At 35.6% G+C, this 18819-nt stretch overlaps 1 protein-coding gene across 1 annotated transcript in view; it reads right to left on the bottom strand.

Moving 5' to 3' along the window:
* HMCN1 (hemicentin 1) overlaps window positions 1-18819 on the bottom strand; it is a 487946-nt gene that overhangs the window by 53705 nt on the left and 415422 nt on the right. Inside the window, exons 72-82 of the mRNA XM_032393157.1 lie at window positions 16265-16406; window positions 15088-15232; window positions 14578-14705; window positions 14121-14277; window positions 12514-12635; window positions 12158-12322; window positions 10416-10523; window positions 9862-9999; window positions 9596-9730; window positions 5816-6085; window positions 3012-3202 (exon numbers count right to left, since the gene is read on the bottom strand). Coding sequence (XP_032249048.1) covers window positions 3012-3202; window positions 5816-6085; window positions 9596-9730; window positions 9862-9999; window positions 10416-10523; window positions 12158-12322; window positions 12514-12635; window positions 14121-14277; window positions 14578-14705; window positions 15088-15232; window positions 16265-16406 — 1701 coding nt within the window. The remainder of the gene's footprint in view (window positions 1-3011; window positions 3203-5815; window positions 6086-9595; window positions 9731-9861; window positions 10000-10415; window positions 10524-12157; window positions 12323-12513; window positions 12636-14120; window positions 14278-14577; window positions 14706-15087; window positions 15233-16264; window positions 16407-18819) is intronic.

Here is an 18819-nt window from a genome sequence, read left to right as displayed (position 1 = left end):
TTCTTAAGTTTCACTTGCTAAATACAACAGCCAGTCTTGGCACTCATCTTACTAGATGTCCTGGAATGGCATCAATTTGACACCCTGTCTCTGTGAAACCATGTCTTCACTTGGCTTCCAGGCTACCCCCTTCTCCTAGTTTCCTTCCTACCTCACTGGTTGCTCCATTTCCATCTCTTTTTCCTGGCTTCCCTTCAATATTAACATCTTGATGTTGGCATGCGAGAGGGCTCAGTCTTCAGTCCTCTTCTCTATCTGACTTGGGTCCTTAGTGATGTCATCCAGTCTCATGGCTTTAAACACTATCTATATGCTGATGAGTACCAGTATTTGCAGGCCAGATCTTTCTTCCAAACTCCAGTTACACTGAAATTCCCATTTCACCTCTCTGCTTGTATGCCCAAAAGACATCTCAAACTCATGTCCAAAACTGAACCCCCAATTTCCCTTTCACCATCCTGTTTCATCGGTAGCCTTTACCATATCAGTTGATGGCTATTTTGTCCTTCCAGTTTTTAATGCCTTTCGTTCTCAGGCATCTGAGTCATCTGTACTCTTTTCTTTTTCATACTCCAGTGGCAATCTAGCTAGGAAATCCTAGCTTCAGAGTATATGCAGAATCCAGCCACTTCCCACCCCTTCTCTGTTAATATAATCTCTCCTCAGACTTCAAATCATCTTCCCAACAGGTCTTTCTGCTTCTACCCTTGCCTCTGCTCATTACAATGGTCAATGTAGTATTGCAAAAATGTAAGACAGATAACATTGATCCCAGGCTCAAAACCTGCAATGTATTCTAATTTTATTTAAAGTAAAAAGCAAAATTGTTATAATCTACAAGACACTACATGATCTGGCCTTCATTTTCTTTTCTTTCTTTCTTCTTCTCCTTCTCCTCCTTCTCCTTCTTTTTTTTTTTTTTCCTTCTTTGCTTTTACTGGGCCCCTGTTCTTCCAATATATTAGGCATGTTCCCACCTTAAGTTCTTTCCTCTAGATATCTGAGACAGGAACATCCCAGTTTTACCTGCCTATCATGCTTTTCCCCCAGATATTTGCTTGGCTAACTCACTTCCTTTAAGTTTTACTCAAATGTCCCCTTCCCAAAGGAGACTCACCCTGACTATCCTATTAAAAAATGTAACTGGTACCCATCCAAACTCTGATCGCTTTTATTCTGTTCTTTTATTTTTCATACTACTTATTTTCTTCTGACGTATTGTATACATTGTTTATTATTATTGTATACATTATTTATTATTATTTTTTTATTGTCTATCTCCCTCCTCTAGAAATAAACTGCATGAAGGCAAGGATCTTTGAGTTCTTTGTTACCTCATATATTACTACTGCATAAATCAGTGCTGGTCACACAGAAGGTATTCAATAAATATTTTTTGAATTAATGATTGAATGCTTCTGAGTACATTACTTTTCCTTCTCTTTAAAAAGTTTAAGAATATTTTTTTTTTTTTGCATTGAAACATTAAAGGGTTGCTTGGAAATGTAGCATAAAAATTGTAATCACTAATAGTAGATACAATCTAAATTTGGTTGGCTGCATACTTTTTTTTAAAGGGCAAACAGGAATAAATCATATTCTCTATAAAGGTCTCCCCACCTCCATATCACTTAGCTGTTCTTAAAATTCTCAGTTTATAACAATTTAAGCTTAAAATCAAGGATTTTATGGAAGTGAAGCACTTAAAAATCTGGATTGTACATACTATTCACAAGTAGATTTCTACTCATCATTTGAGTCCTTCATCTAGTATTTATAAACTACTTTATTGTTATGTTTTTTAACATATCTGAGTCACACTGTCCCACTAAAAGTCTAAACTCTTCTTGCTCATTTAATTCCTTCAGGTCTGTAAGTGTAATAGAGGGCCCAAATTCAACATTCCTGAGCCTGGGGGTAATCCCACTAAAGGTATTTACTAGCTTAAACAAACAAATTTATCCTTATTTTATCAATTCTAAAATTCGTATTTTTAACTTTTAATATCCCTGAAACCTCGATACAACTTAAAAATTGATGGCCCTCTCCAGTTTACTTAACTGTACTTTTTCTTTCTTAGTGGTACATAAAATAATGGCACATTTTACAACTGATTTGAATAAATATGATTTTTGTTGGCACATGTGGTTGAGTTAGGGCCCAGTGATACAGCCAATCACTAGGGTTATTTACCTGATAATCCCAGGAGTCTGGCTAATGGCCAAAATTATACTACAAAGTGAATGTAATCAATTTTATTATTTTAATCTGTTCAAATTTAATTCCACAAAGATTTTGTAATGAAGTTTAGGTATTTTGAAGGGCAAGGAATAGGAATAAGATATGCACAAAAGCTCTGAAAGTGATTCACATTTTAATCATGTTTCATATTCAGGGCCAAGTATTGATATTCTCAAACCACATGGTAAATATTTTTAAAAGTCATGTAGTATGCATATATATAGATTCTTCTTCAAGTGGGCTACCACAAAAACTGAGATGCTTCTGATAGCTACTATTCTGTAGACTGGGTAAGCACCACCTAAGACTATTAAAAAATCTTACCCTGTGTAGATCCCTAAGACTTTAGTTTCCTTGTCAATGACTAGAAAGGGTTATTCAAAATCCTGAAAAGAACAGAAAAACTGCTTTTCATATCTGCTTAATAATGCATCAGACATTCTTCTATCTCCACTCTCTAATCATTCCCATACATGGTTACATGCATGGAATATAACAGAGGTACTTAGAATTTTTCCTGATAAACAGATTTCCACAAAAATAAAATAATTTTAGAAGGAGGCCACTTATGAGTTCCTACCATCTGTTAAATATTATTCTTAGACCTGGGCCATAAAATGAAATATATGTGAAATTCATTTTTTGCCCTGAATTTATAAGAGTATTTTTCTTTCATTATTAAAGAATATATTTCCAGGCTAAGTTACGAAAAGTAAAAGGGTGAATTACCAATCTGGTTTAAAGTATCTATTCACATCTATTAAACTTACCACAACATTTTCCAGAATAAGTTCTCCATAGGGTTCAATGGTATATTTTCCTAACAAGTTAGCTAAAAGAACATTGTCTTTTTTCCAGTTAATTGCTGGTGTGGGGATTCCATCAGCCATGCATGGAAGAATGGCTTGTGAATTCTCATTGACCGTGTAGTGTATTTCTGTACTTCGGATTCTAGGAGGTACTAAGAAAAGTTTAAAAAAGATAGTCATTCAGGATGTTCAATAATATCCTTATTCACACAGAATATTGACACACAAAAGACTCTTTTGAGGATAATTTTGCTGGAAATAGTAAAATAAAATGTATTAAGATAGTGATTTGTTTGTTATCATGAAAGATGCCTATAGCAAGAACCTCAATGGATTTCAACTTGTTGAATATATTCACAATCAGTTTCTAAGCAAATGACATAGAACTAGATTAGAAATCCTTAGATTTTATTTGGCTTCCTAACTTTCTCTCTCTCTTTTTTTTTTTTAAGATTTTAAAAATTTATTTATTTGACACAGCGAGAGAAAGCACAAGCAGGGAGAGCAGCAGGGAGAGGGAGAAGGAGAACCAGGCTCCCCACTGAGCAGGGACCCTGACGCAGGGCTTGATCCCAGGACCCTGAGATCATGACCTGAGCCAAAGGCAGACACTTAACCGACTGAGCCACCCTTCCTAACTTTCTTTTACTTAAGTTTCTTATGCTTATTGCAGTGAAGTAAAACAAACAAACAAACTAGAGCAACAAAATCCAAAAATGTTTCTGTGGTTGTATAATCACTGGATTTTTATCACAGATATACTGTGAGAACAAACGGATAAAAGTCACCAGTTTAAAACACTGTAAAACACTCACCCGATATTGAATATCACAAAGTGTTATGGAAAAAAAAATTTATTGCAGTATTTCATGTGTTACAACAAATGCAAGTAAAACCAGGTCAAGACATTTAATTCAGCTTTTATACTGCTGCAGAATAAATTTTTATAGTGATTTCAGAACTCTATGCAAATACTTCCTATGCCTCAAATTTTTTTGGACTGGAATTTAGGCAATATAGAAAGATCAATTGACTATTTTAATATACTAACAAATACCTTAGTGGATTGGAACTAAGCTATTTACTTCTAAAGGAAAGGCTTGAAAAGCATTACGAATACTTGGCTCAAAAAGTAAAAATACACTCCCCTCCAAAAACTATGACTTTTGGAATTATTCAAACATACCAGTAAGAAATAGATCAATTTTAATGACATTCTGAAAAGTGACAGGACAAAAGCTGTATTCAGCAAAAATTATTTTTTTTATTATATGAGTAAATACATAAACCATATATGAATGATTATCCACAGAAACATAGATAATAGGGAAAACACAAAAATCTATTTTGTTGAATGGTACACTGTAAATATTTGATTCATTTTTAATTAATTTATACTGTATTTTTATCATTTTCTTTATCTTTGGGATTGATATTTCAATTTTACTAGGGTGACAAAGTTGTAACATTAGTACATTTGCTTCCTTCTTTTTCAAGATGAAAATTTTAAGGTTATGACTTTACATTTGATTTTAACTTTGGCCACACACCATACATTTTGCTATATAGTGTCATTATTTTTATTATTTTCTAAATAGTATGAAAATGAAAACATATTCTTTGACCTACTTGTTAACTAGAATGGTATTTTTAAATTTGCTTGGGGTTGGGGTTCTGGCATTAAAAGTTTATTACATGTTTCTAGCTTTATTGCATTGTGGGCAGGAATTGTGACCTTATTTTAAAATTGTATTAATGATTATTTTGTTGTTTAGTATATGGTTAATTTTGGTAAACTTTATACAAATTTGAGAAAGAAGAGTATTATTTATTTGAAGCTAAAGAACTAATGTGTATTGATTAATTCAATTATATGAACTAAAAGCAGGTATAAACCAGGGTAAGTATTTAAAAAACTCATAAATGGTGATTTAAAATTTGGGCTATTATTTCTTTATTCAATTAAAATTGTGTCTGCTTGAAATCATCACTTTAACTATGAAGCCATAGGAAATTCAAACATACCTGGAGGATAAAAAATGGCTTTCACAAATTTTTTAGAAAAGGAAAGAGCAGAGACTCATTACAAGAGTTACCTCTGAAAACAGTAGTTGGAAAGAGTTTAATTTACTCATTGTGTTCTCACACTGATATTAATGGGTATTTTATATTTAAAATACACATTAACAACGAAAATATTTCAATGCTGATCCTTAGATATTTTGTTAGTTGTCTGAATACAAAGAAAAAAAGATTTTTTTTCTGTTATAAAAATATACTTGTAAATATTTTGCTACTTTAAAATAATGAATTGAATAGATTCCCAACTCTCATTAGGTTCACACTGTATAATGTAGCTCATATGGAGATTAGTTTTGAGTGAAGATCATTTGCAAGTTGAGAAGTAAGCAGAATAGTCACAAAACACAAATGGATCCCATAAATGGGATCTATGGCCAAAGTATAAATACTAATAATCACAATATGAGGGGATTATTGGAAACACATTAGGTATTTTGGCTATCTTTATAAAATCTCTCTTTCTTTCTCACACATACATAATCATAGCCTTACTTTTGCCCACACAAATAATCAGAGCCTACATATTAGAAGGGTAAGTATACCTACACACCACACACACACACACCCCACTTCGGATTGCTGGTTTTGCATGACTTTGGCTTTCATCATATTTTTTCTCTGTGGTCTTTTCTCTTTGCCATGGCAATGTAGCAGATTGAAATAATTAATGTTAAATAACCTACCATGGACAATGAGCTTGGTGCTCATGCTGCTTGATCCTGCCACGTTAGTTGCCATGCACGTGTACTGGCCGGCATCATCAGGCTGAGCAAATGCGATGTGCAGAGCCCCAGAGCTGAGGATGCGCTGGCGGATTGATTCCACAATTGCATGCCCATCTTTATGCCAGGTAATGTCGGGTGGTGGGAAGCCATCTGCCTCACACGGTAGGGAGATGGGCTTATCCAGAGCAGTAATATATTCCTCTGGATGGGGGCTAATGACTGGAGGAACTGAAAGATACAAAGTGTAAACTTCATCTTAAAAGCATAAATGTACCATGTACACACCACAGTATCACTCTAGCAAACGGAAGTCACACAGAAAAGAAATGAAATCCTGACTTTACCATATTATCATCAAAGGATCACTATACTTTGTTTTCATTGGAAAAGAAAATTCTTTGAGCCATTTTCAGAACATTATTCTCTGCATAGTTAACAAATGTAAATGCTATTCAATTTTAAATGAGGACATAAACATATATTCCTGAGGTACTGCATGTCTAGAAAACTTAGGTTGTGTCAACAGAGGCATTTTCTTTAACATACTGTATTATGTGATTCATTTCAGCTACTTAAACTTTCAGAATAGACCCCTTCAAGGTTTGGAAATTATTCAACTGCTCAGAGATACTTTTACTCAAGTGTTTCCTACAGTGCTTAGTGTCTCAAATACAGTGGCCATATTTAACACAGTATTGTTTGAATGACTAAGTAAATAAATGAATAGATCATGGAAAAGAATTATATATGTAAAACTCTTCCCACTTCTTCCGAAAGCTGTGGAAGGGCTTACGATAAGGTGTTCTCTTCCTATTGTTTCCAGTAGGTTGATTACCACTTAGGTATTGGCCTGGATATTTTATTGAGCTTCAAAGAAATATTAAATAATTATCAGAGAACAATTAAGGACAAACAAGGAGCAACTGACCACAAGCACACGGGAAAGAAACGAGAGGATGATCCACTTGTGTCAATGCAAGTCCAGAGACAGTGACAAGGTGCAGAGGACAACAGTGACAGTAAAAATAATCCCTTTAAGTATGTGCCGGCAAAACCCACAAAAAACAAAAAAACTACCACTCATTCAAAAAAGCTTAAGAGAGAAACAAGACAAATGTTGTTTTCACATTGTTACCACACATGCAGACTGAGAAATGGAATCAGAAATGAGATCTCTGAGAGCTCCACTGATCCACGTAATGCCCTGTGCATAGCAAGTCCTGGGGACGTAGAACTATCTGCCACGTCTTCAGAGGATATGGAGAAATGGTCAACCACATGGAGACCAAATTTTATTTTATTTATTTTATTATTTATTTTTAAAGATTTTATTTATTTGAGAGAGAGAGAGAAAGCGTGCATGCATACAAGAGTGTGGGGAGGGGGAGAGGGGGAGGGAGAAACAGACAAGGGGCTTGATCCCAGGACCCTGAGCTGAAGTCAGATGCTTAACTCACTGAGCCACCCAGGCACCCCGAGACCAAATTTTAAAGTACGCTAATAGTGATGAGTAAGATAAAATCAACAAGTTGCGAAAAAAATATGAATAACCATGTTAAAATTACTTATATCAGCCAACATTATTTGGTTGGGTTTGTGCTTTCCATTACAAACTGTATCTGCAAGGAGAGAGATTTGGTTCAGAATTTTCATGCCTCTAGAGTATGCAGTTATCTCTGGTTGCTTTTGGAATGTTGAAATGCCATTAATCATTTAATGTGTTTCTTTGTCCCAGAATTGCCCATACCAATAATTTTAATCAATTAGTGAAGGAAAAACCCCTCCTATATGGAAGTGTTCTTTCCATGACCTCCATGTTGCCAAAGCCAATGGATATTTATTGGTCCTTATCCAACTGATCTCTCACTTGCATTCAACAAATCGTCCACTCCCTTCTTCTTGAAACACTCTCCTCTCCTAGCCTCCATCTGGCTTTCCTCTAACATGTCTGCCTGCTCCTTTGTATTCTTCTCCAGCATCCTCTCTTTTCTCAGGCCTTTAAACAATGTAGAGTTCTGGGTCTTTGTCCTTAGCTCTTTTTCTGTCCAAATTCTGATCCAGTCTTGTGGACTGAAATATGCTGATTACTTCCAAATTTATATCTTACACTATACTTCTCCCTTGAGCTCTGAATCCATATTCAACTCAATTTGTTATCTCCACTAGGATTTCTAATAGTTTCCCACATCTCATAGGATCAATCAGAAATTTTGTTTTCTTTCCTCCAAAGCCAGTTCCTCCCCCTTGCACTATCATCCCCCCATGGCACTATCATCCACTCACTAGCTCAAGCCCAAAGCCCAGGAAACATCATTAATTCCTCTTTTTTCCTAACCTCCCAAATCTGATTTATCAGTCATCCTGGCAGTTACACCTCCAGAAGTATCTTAAATCCATCACTTTTTCCATTTACCCCTGCAACTTACACAGCCACTCTCACTTCCAGCCAGGCTGTAACACCCTGCCTAGAGGACCTGAATAGTTCCTCCAGCTCTAGTCTTGCTCCTTCTCTAAACCATTACCTACAATAGCAGCAAACGAGATCTTCCTAAAACCAAATAAGCACCTTGGTTAAACCCTTAAAAGGTCTCCCACTGCATAGAGAAGAAAATATAACCTTTGTGTGGTCCTTCTGACCCTCCAAGCATTGGCCCACTTTCTTTTCTGATTTCCTTCACATTGTGCCAGCCTTCTTCTTCTCCACCACTCTCTACCACACTGCCATGCTTCTTTCCTTACTCTGCCTGCCATGGGGCCACCGCATGTGCTGCCCTCTCTCCCTTGGATACTCTGCCACTTTTGCATGGCTCATCCTAGCTTATCATTCAGGTCTCAGCCTAAATGGTACTCCTTTAGAGAAGCCTACTTCTTAAAGCCTACTTTAACCACTAATGTGAAGTGGTGCCCACATTTCCCCATTATTCCCCATCTCAGCCTTTTTTTCTGTGTAGCATATGTCAGAATTTATAATTATTTATTTGGTAGTTTAGTTTTTTTCCTTCTGTACACCATAAGGGAAGGATCATGTCTGTAATGTTCAATGTATTTCCACTTATTATTGCAATAAATATTTGTTGAGAAAATATTAACAATATAAAGAGATTTATAATACATAGTTAAGTAAGCTTTACTATAGTCAGTAATTTACCATAGGAAAATCACACTATAAGGAAATTCAAAATCAGCTAATGCAAATTCAGAAGCTCAGAATCTACTTCCAGGTCACAAAAACAATGCATGCAAGATATGAATATTATGTCAAGAAAATAACAGTTAAATATGAAAAGACCCTGCTTTGTCTACAGAATAATTTTTTCCCATCAAGTTGGTTAACTGCAATTACATTTTTTGTTTTATGATTTTAAAATATATATGATTTGTTTTTTAAGTGGATATTAGAATCTAGTGTTTCATAATGTATCCAATGTGGTATTATGGGGAGAAGGGATTTAAAAGTTACCTTAAATATGTGCTACAATGAAACAGAGTACCATATGGAAGTTCATAGAAATCCAAAATACCATGAGATGCCTCAGTTTTCTTATATAAACAATGACCAAAAAAACCCCAACCATTAAATTTTCTTCTTCATAAGGGTAAGAGAAAAAACACATTGTATAACGTAAACTAAGAATGTTGAGAGCTATGGCAGCATGGTTATTTTAGATAGATGAACTTTGGTATACATTGTTACAAGCATCTTTGCAATGAAGACATAGAAATTTACTCTTTAGGTACCTTGAACATTTAATTTGATTTTGCCTAAGGCTGTACCAGCTGGATTCTGAGCCACGCACATGTAAGTACCAGCATCTTCTCTGACAGCTCTGGAGATCTGCAAGCCGCCACTGGGAAGAACTGCATGGCTTTTGCCTACATCGGTTATGAAAGCACAGTGGGAAGAATTTTTGTTAAATTTTTTTTCATTAAAAAAAGCATACTGACTTCTGAATTATAAAACACTGATTTGCTGTAATTTTCTTGATAGAAACAGTGGTAGGTACCTGCAGTGATGACATTGATGCCTTCTTTTTGCCAAGTAATGAAAGGACTGGGTGTCCCTGTTGCTTCACATGGTAATAAAATGGGATTGTTCACAATGACATCTAGTTCACTTGGCTGAGGCTGAATGACTGGAGGCTCTATAAGAACCAACAGAAAAAGCAATGGCACCAGTTGGTGGCAGAAATGTCTAAAAGTAGCCACGAGGTTAAACATGCCCGGATTCATATTCCACATTATTAGCGATTTGATTGTCCAGGGGAAAAGAGAATATTGGCCATATTACATTTTTTTTGAGTCTTGCTACTGTAGGCAGTTTCCATTAGAAGAATTCCGTTAGAAGACTAGAAGCAGGAACAGATTATAGAAACTCAAGAAAAAAAATAATTTGGGGTTGTTCTGTGTGATTTTTCATTTGTATGTTTTTCTTAGTTTATTGAAAAATATCTGTCAGTCTTTCATATCCCCAAGGTATTTCTAGACAGTACATTCTTTCAAGAATAAACATGACTTGAAGAAAAAACAAGCTTTTAATGAGTTAAATGAGCTTCCATACCCTGGACATAAAGGGTCACGTGTCGATGTGCAGAACCAGCTGCGTTCCTGGCGACACAAGTGTATCTTCCAGCATGGTTTAACTGAGTGGCAAATATTTCAATTGCTCCTAAAAAGGAAAAAGTTTTTATGCATAGGGTGTCCATTTTTCTGCAACCATTTCTCTGGTTCAATAAACTATGTCTCTCTGATTTTGTGTTTTCATCCCCATAGCACAGTGGTGCTTGGCTTATACTCATACTTGTATCCCCTGAAGGGCCTAGCACAGTGCCTTTTAATCATTATTAATAGCTTTATTTAGGCAAAATTTACATGCCATAAAATTCACCCTTTTAAATGTACAATTTTATGATTTTTAGTATCTTTACAGAGTTGTGCAACTCTTACAATCTAATTTTGAGGACATTTCTATTACCCTAAAAAGAAATCTCATTCCAAAAAAAAAAAAAAAGAAAAAGAAAAAGAAATCTCATTCCATTTACAGTCACTTCTCATTCCCAGCCCCAGCCCCAGCCCCAAGCAATTACTAATTTCTTCTTCTTCTTCTTCTTCTTCTTCGTATATTTGCCTTTTCTGAACATTTCATGCAGATGCAATCATACAGCTGTCCTTTGCGTCTGATTTCTTTCACTGTGAGCACAGTTTTTGAGTTTCATCTGTTGTAGCATGTGCCAATATTTTTGTTCCATTTTATTGATAAATAGAATTTCATTGTGTGGATTATCCACATTTTGTTTATTCTTTCATCAGTTGATGGACATTTGGATTGTTTCTACTTTCTCTATTGTGAATAATGCTGTATGAACATTTGCATACAAGTCTTTGTGTAGACATATGTTTTCATTTTTCTGGGTAGATGCCTAGGAATGGAGCTGCTGGGTCATATGGTAACTCTTGTTTAATATTTTGAGAAAGTTCCAAACTGTTCTCTCAACACAATACCTTGTGCTGAAGGGTAGTTAATTTCTATTTTATGATTTTAATTGTTACCAATCTATACACATTTCAGAGACAGCCAAAATACTTGGCTTTGAAAGCCAAGTTTTACCCTGAGAACAATCTTCCATCATTTCCCTTCTTTGAAAAAATGAACAAATTACCTTAGAATAACATGCACAAATGCAGAAAGCCCCAGTATGTTAGTTGCTACTTTAGTTTATCTCTAGTGTACCTTCCCAGTACAAAACACCAATGTGAATTACCTATATTTTCATTTAGGTGAATTATTTTTTTTTCTTTCAATACATAAATTTTATAAATGATGGCTACTACCACTCTCAAAAATATCCATCGTAGCACTTATACCAGCCCTCCCTGCTCAGTTATAAAAACCTTGAAAACAAGAACCCTCCTAGTTTTATATTCTCAGAAACTCAGTGGAGTATATAACTTATTTTAGGCACTAAATCTTTGTTAAATGAATGGAGATTCTTGTTGGCTAATGGAAAGAGTGTGGTTCACTCAAAGGTAACCAGTGAATTTGTGAAGCTTCAGGGTTAGTAAATATGCACATAAAATCCAGTGATCATGCTCATTATATTCAGTTATTGTGATTTTGTTTCCAGATTTTTTTCTCTCCCTTTGCCGAGTTACCCTGCCCAACTGTATTTTTTTTCCAGATGCATAAGTCTAGGAATGAAAATGTATTTTATTTTTTTATTTTGGTGCAACAAAAGGCCTGGTAAGGCCATCCATTAATCATTAGTCTAATCTTAGGTGTGTAATTACTTAGCTTGGTCTTACCTGAGGACAGAATTCTATAACCGTCTCCCCTGGGAAGTAGTCTTATCCCATTTTTTGTCCAGTGAATTGAGGGAAATGGAACTCCTGAAGCAGTGCAGGTAATAATCGTTGGGGCACGTTTGGTTACTAGAAAGTCCGTAGGCTCATCAGCTATGGAAGGTGGGACTAAAACAATAACAACAATAAGAAAGTACACATTTCAAACCCTTACAGGTTTCCAAAGCCTTATCATACATCTTTCTCTTTCTACACAGAAAGTGAATGTTAGTAAGTGGTAAAGGAAGCCCTCTTGTGAAGTAGTGTGATAATGAAACATATTATAATAACTATTAATCCATGTACTAAGCCAGTTCTACCTTGGACAGTGAGATCCATGGTTCTCTTATCCTCCCCGGCATCATTTGTCACAGTGCACTCATAGGTTGCAGTGTCATCCACAGAAGGGGAAATAATTACTAGTGAACCTGAAGAAAGGAGCCTAGAAGAAAGATTTCAAAGCAATGATGTACTGTAGATCAGTTATCATAAATGCTGGTTCAACATGGCACCATGTTGTGAATTGAGGGAAATGGAATTCTTTCCTTGTATTAAAATGAGGAATTCCTCTGATACTTCAAGTATCAGACTTTTTTTTTTTTTTTTTTTTATGGGCAATGGGTTAATAGAGCCTCAACTTGGAGATTTAGATGAAGCAATTGGGTAGAAGGGTTGTTTGAAGAGGGAATCTTGCATTTTCTGATTGCTTATATCATGATCAACCGTGCTCTCCTAACTGAAATACAGAGAAATGAGCACACTGATGATAGCCACTGTTTATGGAGCACTGAATACATTCTGGTACCTTCTCAACTGCTTCACATAAACTACCTCTAAATCTCACAATAACTTTGCAGATTGGTATTTGATTATTTCCATTGACAGACGGGTAATTACAAGTTCGTCTGTCTTACGTGTTGCCCTAGTTCACATGTCTCCTTACATGTGTTGGACACTTTTGCGATGCATAGTACATATATCAATAAGTCTTTTCCCTAACTTTTAACCAATTCAAAACTAAAGTGATCTGGATCACTTCAAATGTTTAAGAGGTCTAGTAAATATACATACTTTATTCAAAGTAAATCTAAATAAAATATCTATTTTCTTATTTCAAGGTGTGCACTGATAGAATAAAAGTGATTGGATTCAATGGGAATACATTTGACATGCTTTTTTATTTGATGGTATTGCACACTTTCTACATAGTGTATATCTTCAAATCACTAGACTCCCAGTACCCAAAGATTAAAAGGGTGAGAAAGAGAGAAAAAACAGAATTTCAAGTGAAACACTCCTTGTTTCATATTTCCTAATGTATAAGAATTGATCATTTTCAAAGTAGATCTACAAGAACATTTGTTTTTAGTATTATGGCAATTCCTTTGACAAGATACCTATCTGTTAACTTAATTGAGATACAAGAAATGATGCTCATTTACAACATCAGAAATTCCTAGTAATTAAAAGGTTAGCTTTTAAAAAACATGTTTTTCCTCCCTGCACATGCTACCAAATACCTAAGTTGTATTTCAAGGTTCAGAATTTTATTTTTATTCTATAGCTAAAGGTGGTATTATTTTTACAGAATAGTTTTTCCCTTATACCAAATATTTTCATTCTTTGTTTTTATAAAATTCCAAAAGGTGCTAAGAAAAATAAAGCAGAATAGGAATCTAATCTTGTAGATCTCTCTGATCATCATCCACAGGGCTTATGGATAGAAAAGTTGAACCCATAATTCAGAAAAAGCTTTTAGGTTGAAAAACTAATTCCGCATTAAGAAAAATACATACTCTCTACATACTAGCTAATTCTTCATACTTTATATATATGCTGTTCCCATTGATAGAGATGAAATGTTAATTCTTTTTAAAATTATGTTTCTAAATAGTAGGTGGGATTTTTCAGTTAAATTATTACTTACCTGTATGAATTCTGATTTTGATCCACATTAAGAAGATGCCCATTTTTCCTCCACCTGATTGATGGTTTTGGTATCCCAGCAGCCTCACAAGCCAGAGTAGTTTGAACATTTACTGTTACAGTTATGTTGGTAGGACCCGGAGCAATGGATGGAGGAACTAAAACAAAGTCAGCAAATAAGAGGGAAACACATTCAGCAAATAGTATGCCATCTGAAGTATTTCTGCCAGACTGAAATTAATCACTGGTAACTTGCTCCATAGTTAAAACACAAGAAGACTCTGTGAACTTAGTGTTGTGATGGTGCTAGCCACAATGAGGAGAAAACACGGGTCTTAACTGTTCACAGTAGATTGTGGTACCTTCACATAGCCCCGGATATCAAGGTCTTTATGATCTCACAGGTTTAGGCTATCAAAGAACATTTAACCCAAAGATTAGATGCTGTTCATATTTACCATGGACTTGTAAATCTATTCGCCTGCGGTCTGTTCCAGCAGCATTGGTAGCCATACACAAATATCGCCCAGTATCTGTGACGTGTGCTGACTGGATATGAAGGAATCCATTTTCCAAGATGGAGTATCTACAAGAAAGATCACAAGTGAAGTCCCTGGAATCAGTGTTTTCTGATTATTTACATTCTGACTGAGAGTATTCTACAAAACTTAGTGACATTTTTAGTCTTTTTCCTGCTATAGAAATTTGCAATACCCTTGGTGGAAAAAAAGGGATATTCCACAAAGGTGCATAGCAGATGAACTTGTGATCTTGGATGAATTATAATCATTATGTTTTGGCCATAAGCCTTAGGATTATGCTTTTAAAATAATATATTTTGATTCTCATATTAAGATGAAGAACTAATATTAAATATAACAAGACCAAAATAATACATTGGAAAAGAAAATTTAGGGAATTATCCTTCAGTTCTTGCAGTATTTTGCATTCTTTTCCAGAACTGTTACCTTGCATGACTCGCAGATAGAACAGCACCATCCTTTCTCCATGTTATCCTTGGGGTTGGCACACCCTCAGCAAGGCATTCCAATACAGTTGACGTATTTAAGTGAATGATAAGACTCTGGGGGCCACTCTTTATGTTTGGAGGAACTGCACAAGAGATGCACATGGAAAACTTCATTCATATCAATAATATAGCCCGAACTAAGACTCTGAAGAGGTAATACAAGGTTAGCTTTGAGTCAAATGTATAGCTTTGTCTACAGCTAATTCAGGTTAGTATGAACAGAATTGAGGTTTAATTCCTAAAGTCTTACTCAAGATACTTAGTTTTTCAAAATAAAGCACAGATGGGGGAAGGAGGTTTTAAATCCCTGATACGGTGTGTGAAATCTGGCTTTGTAGGAGATGCTTGAATAAAAATCAGCTCTGGTCTGATGCAAATTAAAGATGATATTTCTTATTTCTCTTTGGCCAAATAATGGTCTGAGAATGTTAACACTGGAACAACTTCACTTTAAATAAAGAACAGAAAGTGGACTGTTCTAATGAAAAGCACATCTGTGATTAATCATGCAAGTCTCAGAGCATGTATTTTATTAATCATTGAGTTCATATGGGAATAGAAAACTTGAATTTTAATTTTACTCTTAGAGATATTAGTTGTATGGGTCACCCAATATCGTGTAAAATTTCATACATTAAAAAACCAAAGAGACTGTGATGGGGAAAAGTCTGTATTATCTTCCTAAATATTGACAAATTTTAATGTTTAGATTTTAGATTTGAGAGAATCACAGTCCTATGGCAGTCTCTGTCTAGTATATATATACTCAAACACCAACATGAATAAAGGTGAACTAAATAATGAACCACATGTCATCCAAAGCCTTAGTGTGCCTTTCTCAATGGTTCTGATCTGAATGACACAAAATGTCAGGATATGTTAATAACAACTGGACATATATTATCCTCTAAGATCGTGTATCTTTAATTATTTTTTTTTGAAATATGGTTTGAATATAGCCATAATACAAATACTACATGTTGTCTTTTTCAAAAAATAAGATAACCACAAGAATTCATTGAGTGTGCCCATAAGAAACAAAAAACGTTATCATTTCTTTGAATGCCCTTGGCTAAATTTTTAAAATGTCACAAACAATTATTAATTTTTCTTACCATTTACAGTGAGAATAAATCCTCTTGTAGTCTTTCCTGCAATGTTGCTGGCCACACAAGTATAATTGGCTGTATCACTTAGATCTGCATTATTAATTTGCAAGTATCTCCCTCCAGATAGGATTCGTACTCGAGGTGTTGCCTAGATTCAGCAAGTAAAATTTACCATTGAAATGTCAGGAAAAGAGAATAAAATACTACTTTATAACATCAAAAATAACTACACTGAGCTGTGGATTGCCTGTCTTCTAGTATGCTTTGTCTGCTCCCCCTACCATTATTCTGGGATCAAAACCTCTCAGGAACTATTTCTATGAGTGTGCTTAAGGCAAAGGCACAATCAGTATTCCCAGTTCTTCTGGCCACAATGATCCGGATACTCAAGGATGAGCCGGTGACTCAAGCTGGGCCCCTGAGAGCCCCCTGCAGGACTTTGTTGGAAGTGTTGGGGAATAAGACAGGCTATTTTTTTACTGGTGTCTGGTAGTGAGGATGACATAGCCTGGTGGCAGTCTGTCCATGTGTGGACAGCTCTAAATCTAAAACACAGCAAGCGGAGTTGCGATTCAGAGAAAAAAAACATAGATGCTTGGTTACATGAGGAGAACCTGTGGATCTAGTAATACCTAAAACCTAAGTTCACCAATCACTATAGGTAATAAATGCCTTTAAAAAAAATTTAAGTTGGTTTGAGTTTGAATTCTGTCCCTTACAACTGAAAGCTCCATGACTAATAAATTACCTTTGTTTATAGAAAATAATGATCCTTTAACATTTTAAAAATAAGTAAATAAACGATTTTAGTCTACAAATATTTGTTAAGCATTTATTTTGTGCCCAGGCATGGGACCAAGAATTATGAAAATACAGAGACAATGAAACCTAACCTTTCCTATTAAGTCCAATTGGGAAAATAGATGTAAACAAGTAGTTTTGTACAAATTAAGATGCATGATGTTCATAATCATTAAAAAATGCCAGGTAGCCATCAAAGACTGATATTTTCTGGTTGAACCAAAGAAGGAACTACTTCAGGAAGAGCCTAAATAAGATTTTTCTGCCATATGGGCTCTTTCCCACATAGATATATAGTTGACCTTCGAACTGTGTGGGTCCACTTATATGTGGATCTTTTTCAATAAATGCAGTACAGCCTGTAATGTATTTTCTATTCCTTATGATTTTGTTAGTAACATTTTCTTTTCTCTAGCTTACTTTATTGTAAAAATAGAGTATATAATATATATAACATACAAAATATGTGTTGATAGACTGTTTATGTTATTGGTGAGGCTTCGGGTCAACAACAGATTATTAGTAAAATTTTGGGGAGTCCAAAGTTATATGTGGACTTCTGACTGTATGTGTGTGGGGGGGGGGCGTGCCTCTAACCTCCATGCTGTTCAAGGGCCAACTGTCTATTTCTAATGAAAAAAGTTGTTCATACTAAAATATGCAGTTCAGCTCCATTTATTTTACGAGATCATGTATTTTCTCTAGGCTTTTTTTTTTTTTTTAAGATTTTGTTTATTTGAGAGAGAGAGTGCACAAGCAGGGGGAAGGGCAGAGGGAGGGGGAGAAGCAGGCCCCCCGCCGAGCAGGGAGCCCCATGTGGGCCCGATCCCAGGACCCCGGGATCATGACCTGAGCTGAAGGCAGATGCTTTACCGACTGAGCTACTCAGGCGCTCCTCTCTAGGCCTTTCATTGCTATAGGGGCTATTAATGAAAAAATCTTATTACCGCTGATGAGAATAAGTGATTTCTTAAATATATATGTTAAGTTCTATAAAACATATATTTGTAAATTTTTTTATGTGGGTATAGCAGGGTTGTAGGCTAATAAAAAATTTCAGAGTTTATTCTTACGTTTTTGTTCCATGAACATCAATAAGTTCTGCTAAGTCACCAAGTCTCACTACAGTTTTCTCTGGTTCTCTTCCAACTGCCCACCAGTGATTCTTCCAAATCTGACTTCTTTCTTCAGATAGAATCTCATTCTCAACCGATGCTCTTGCTTCCTACTCCATGCAGAAAACCAAAGTCCTGTGCCTGCAGTTCTCTCCTCCTCCCACCTTACATGTGAATGCAACCTTCCTATCTTTCCATCTCTGTGGAAAAAGGTCAGTCCTTTTGTCCAAGGCTAATCTCCTCACCTGTGAACAGGGTCCCATTCCTTCTCTGTTCAACACATGTCATCCTATAAACTTCTCTTTCTCTCTCCTATATCTTTAGTCTCTTTTTTTTTTTTTTTAAGATTTTATTTATTTATTTGACAGAGAGAGACAAAGCAAGAGAGGGAACACAAGCAGGGGGAGTGGGAGAGGGAGAAGCAGGCTCCCCGCTGAGCAGGGAGCCCGATGTGGGGCTCGATCCCAGGACCCTGGGATCATGACCTGAGCCGAAGGCAGACCCTTAACGACTGAGCCACCCAGGCGCCCCTTTAGTCTCTTTCTTTCAGTAAATAAACACATAAAATCTCTTTTATATTTCAAGAATAGGCCAAAATTATTTCCATTTCCTCTTCTTCCTTAACTCTCCCAACAACTGTAACCT

Source organism: Phoca vitulina, unplaced genomic scaffold (assembly GCF_004348235.1).
Source record: "Phoca vitulina isolate PV1807 unplaced genomic scaffold, GSC_HSeal_1.0 scaffold71, whole genome shotgun sequence".
In the NCBI taxonomy this organism is placed as follows: domain Eukaryota; kingdom Metazoa; phylum Chordata; class Mammalia; order Carnivora; family Phocidae; genus Phoca; species Phoca vitulina.
Note: the sequence above shows the minus strand (reverse complement) of the source record. Positions and strands in the feature narration are given on the sequence as shown.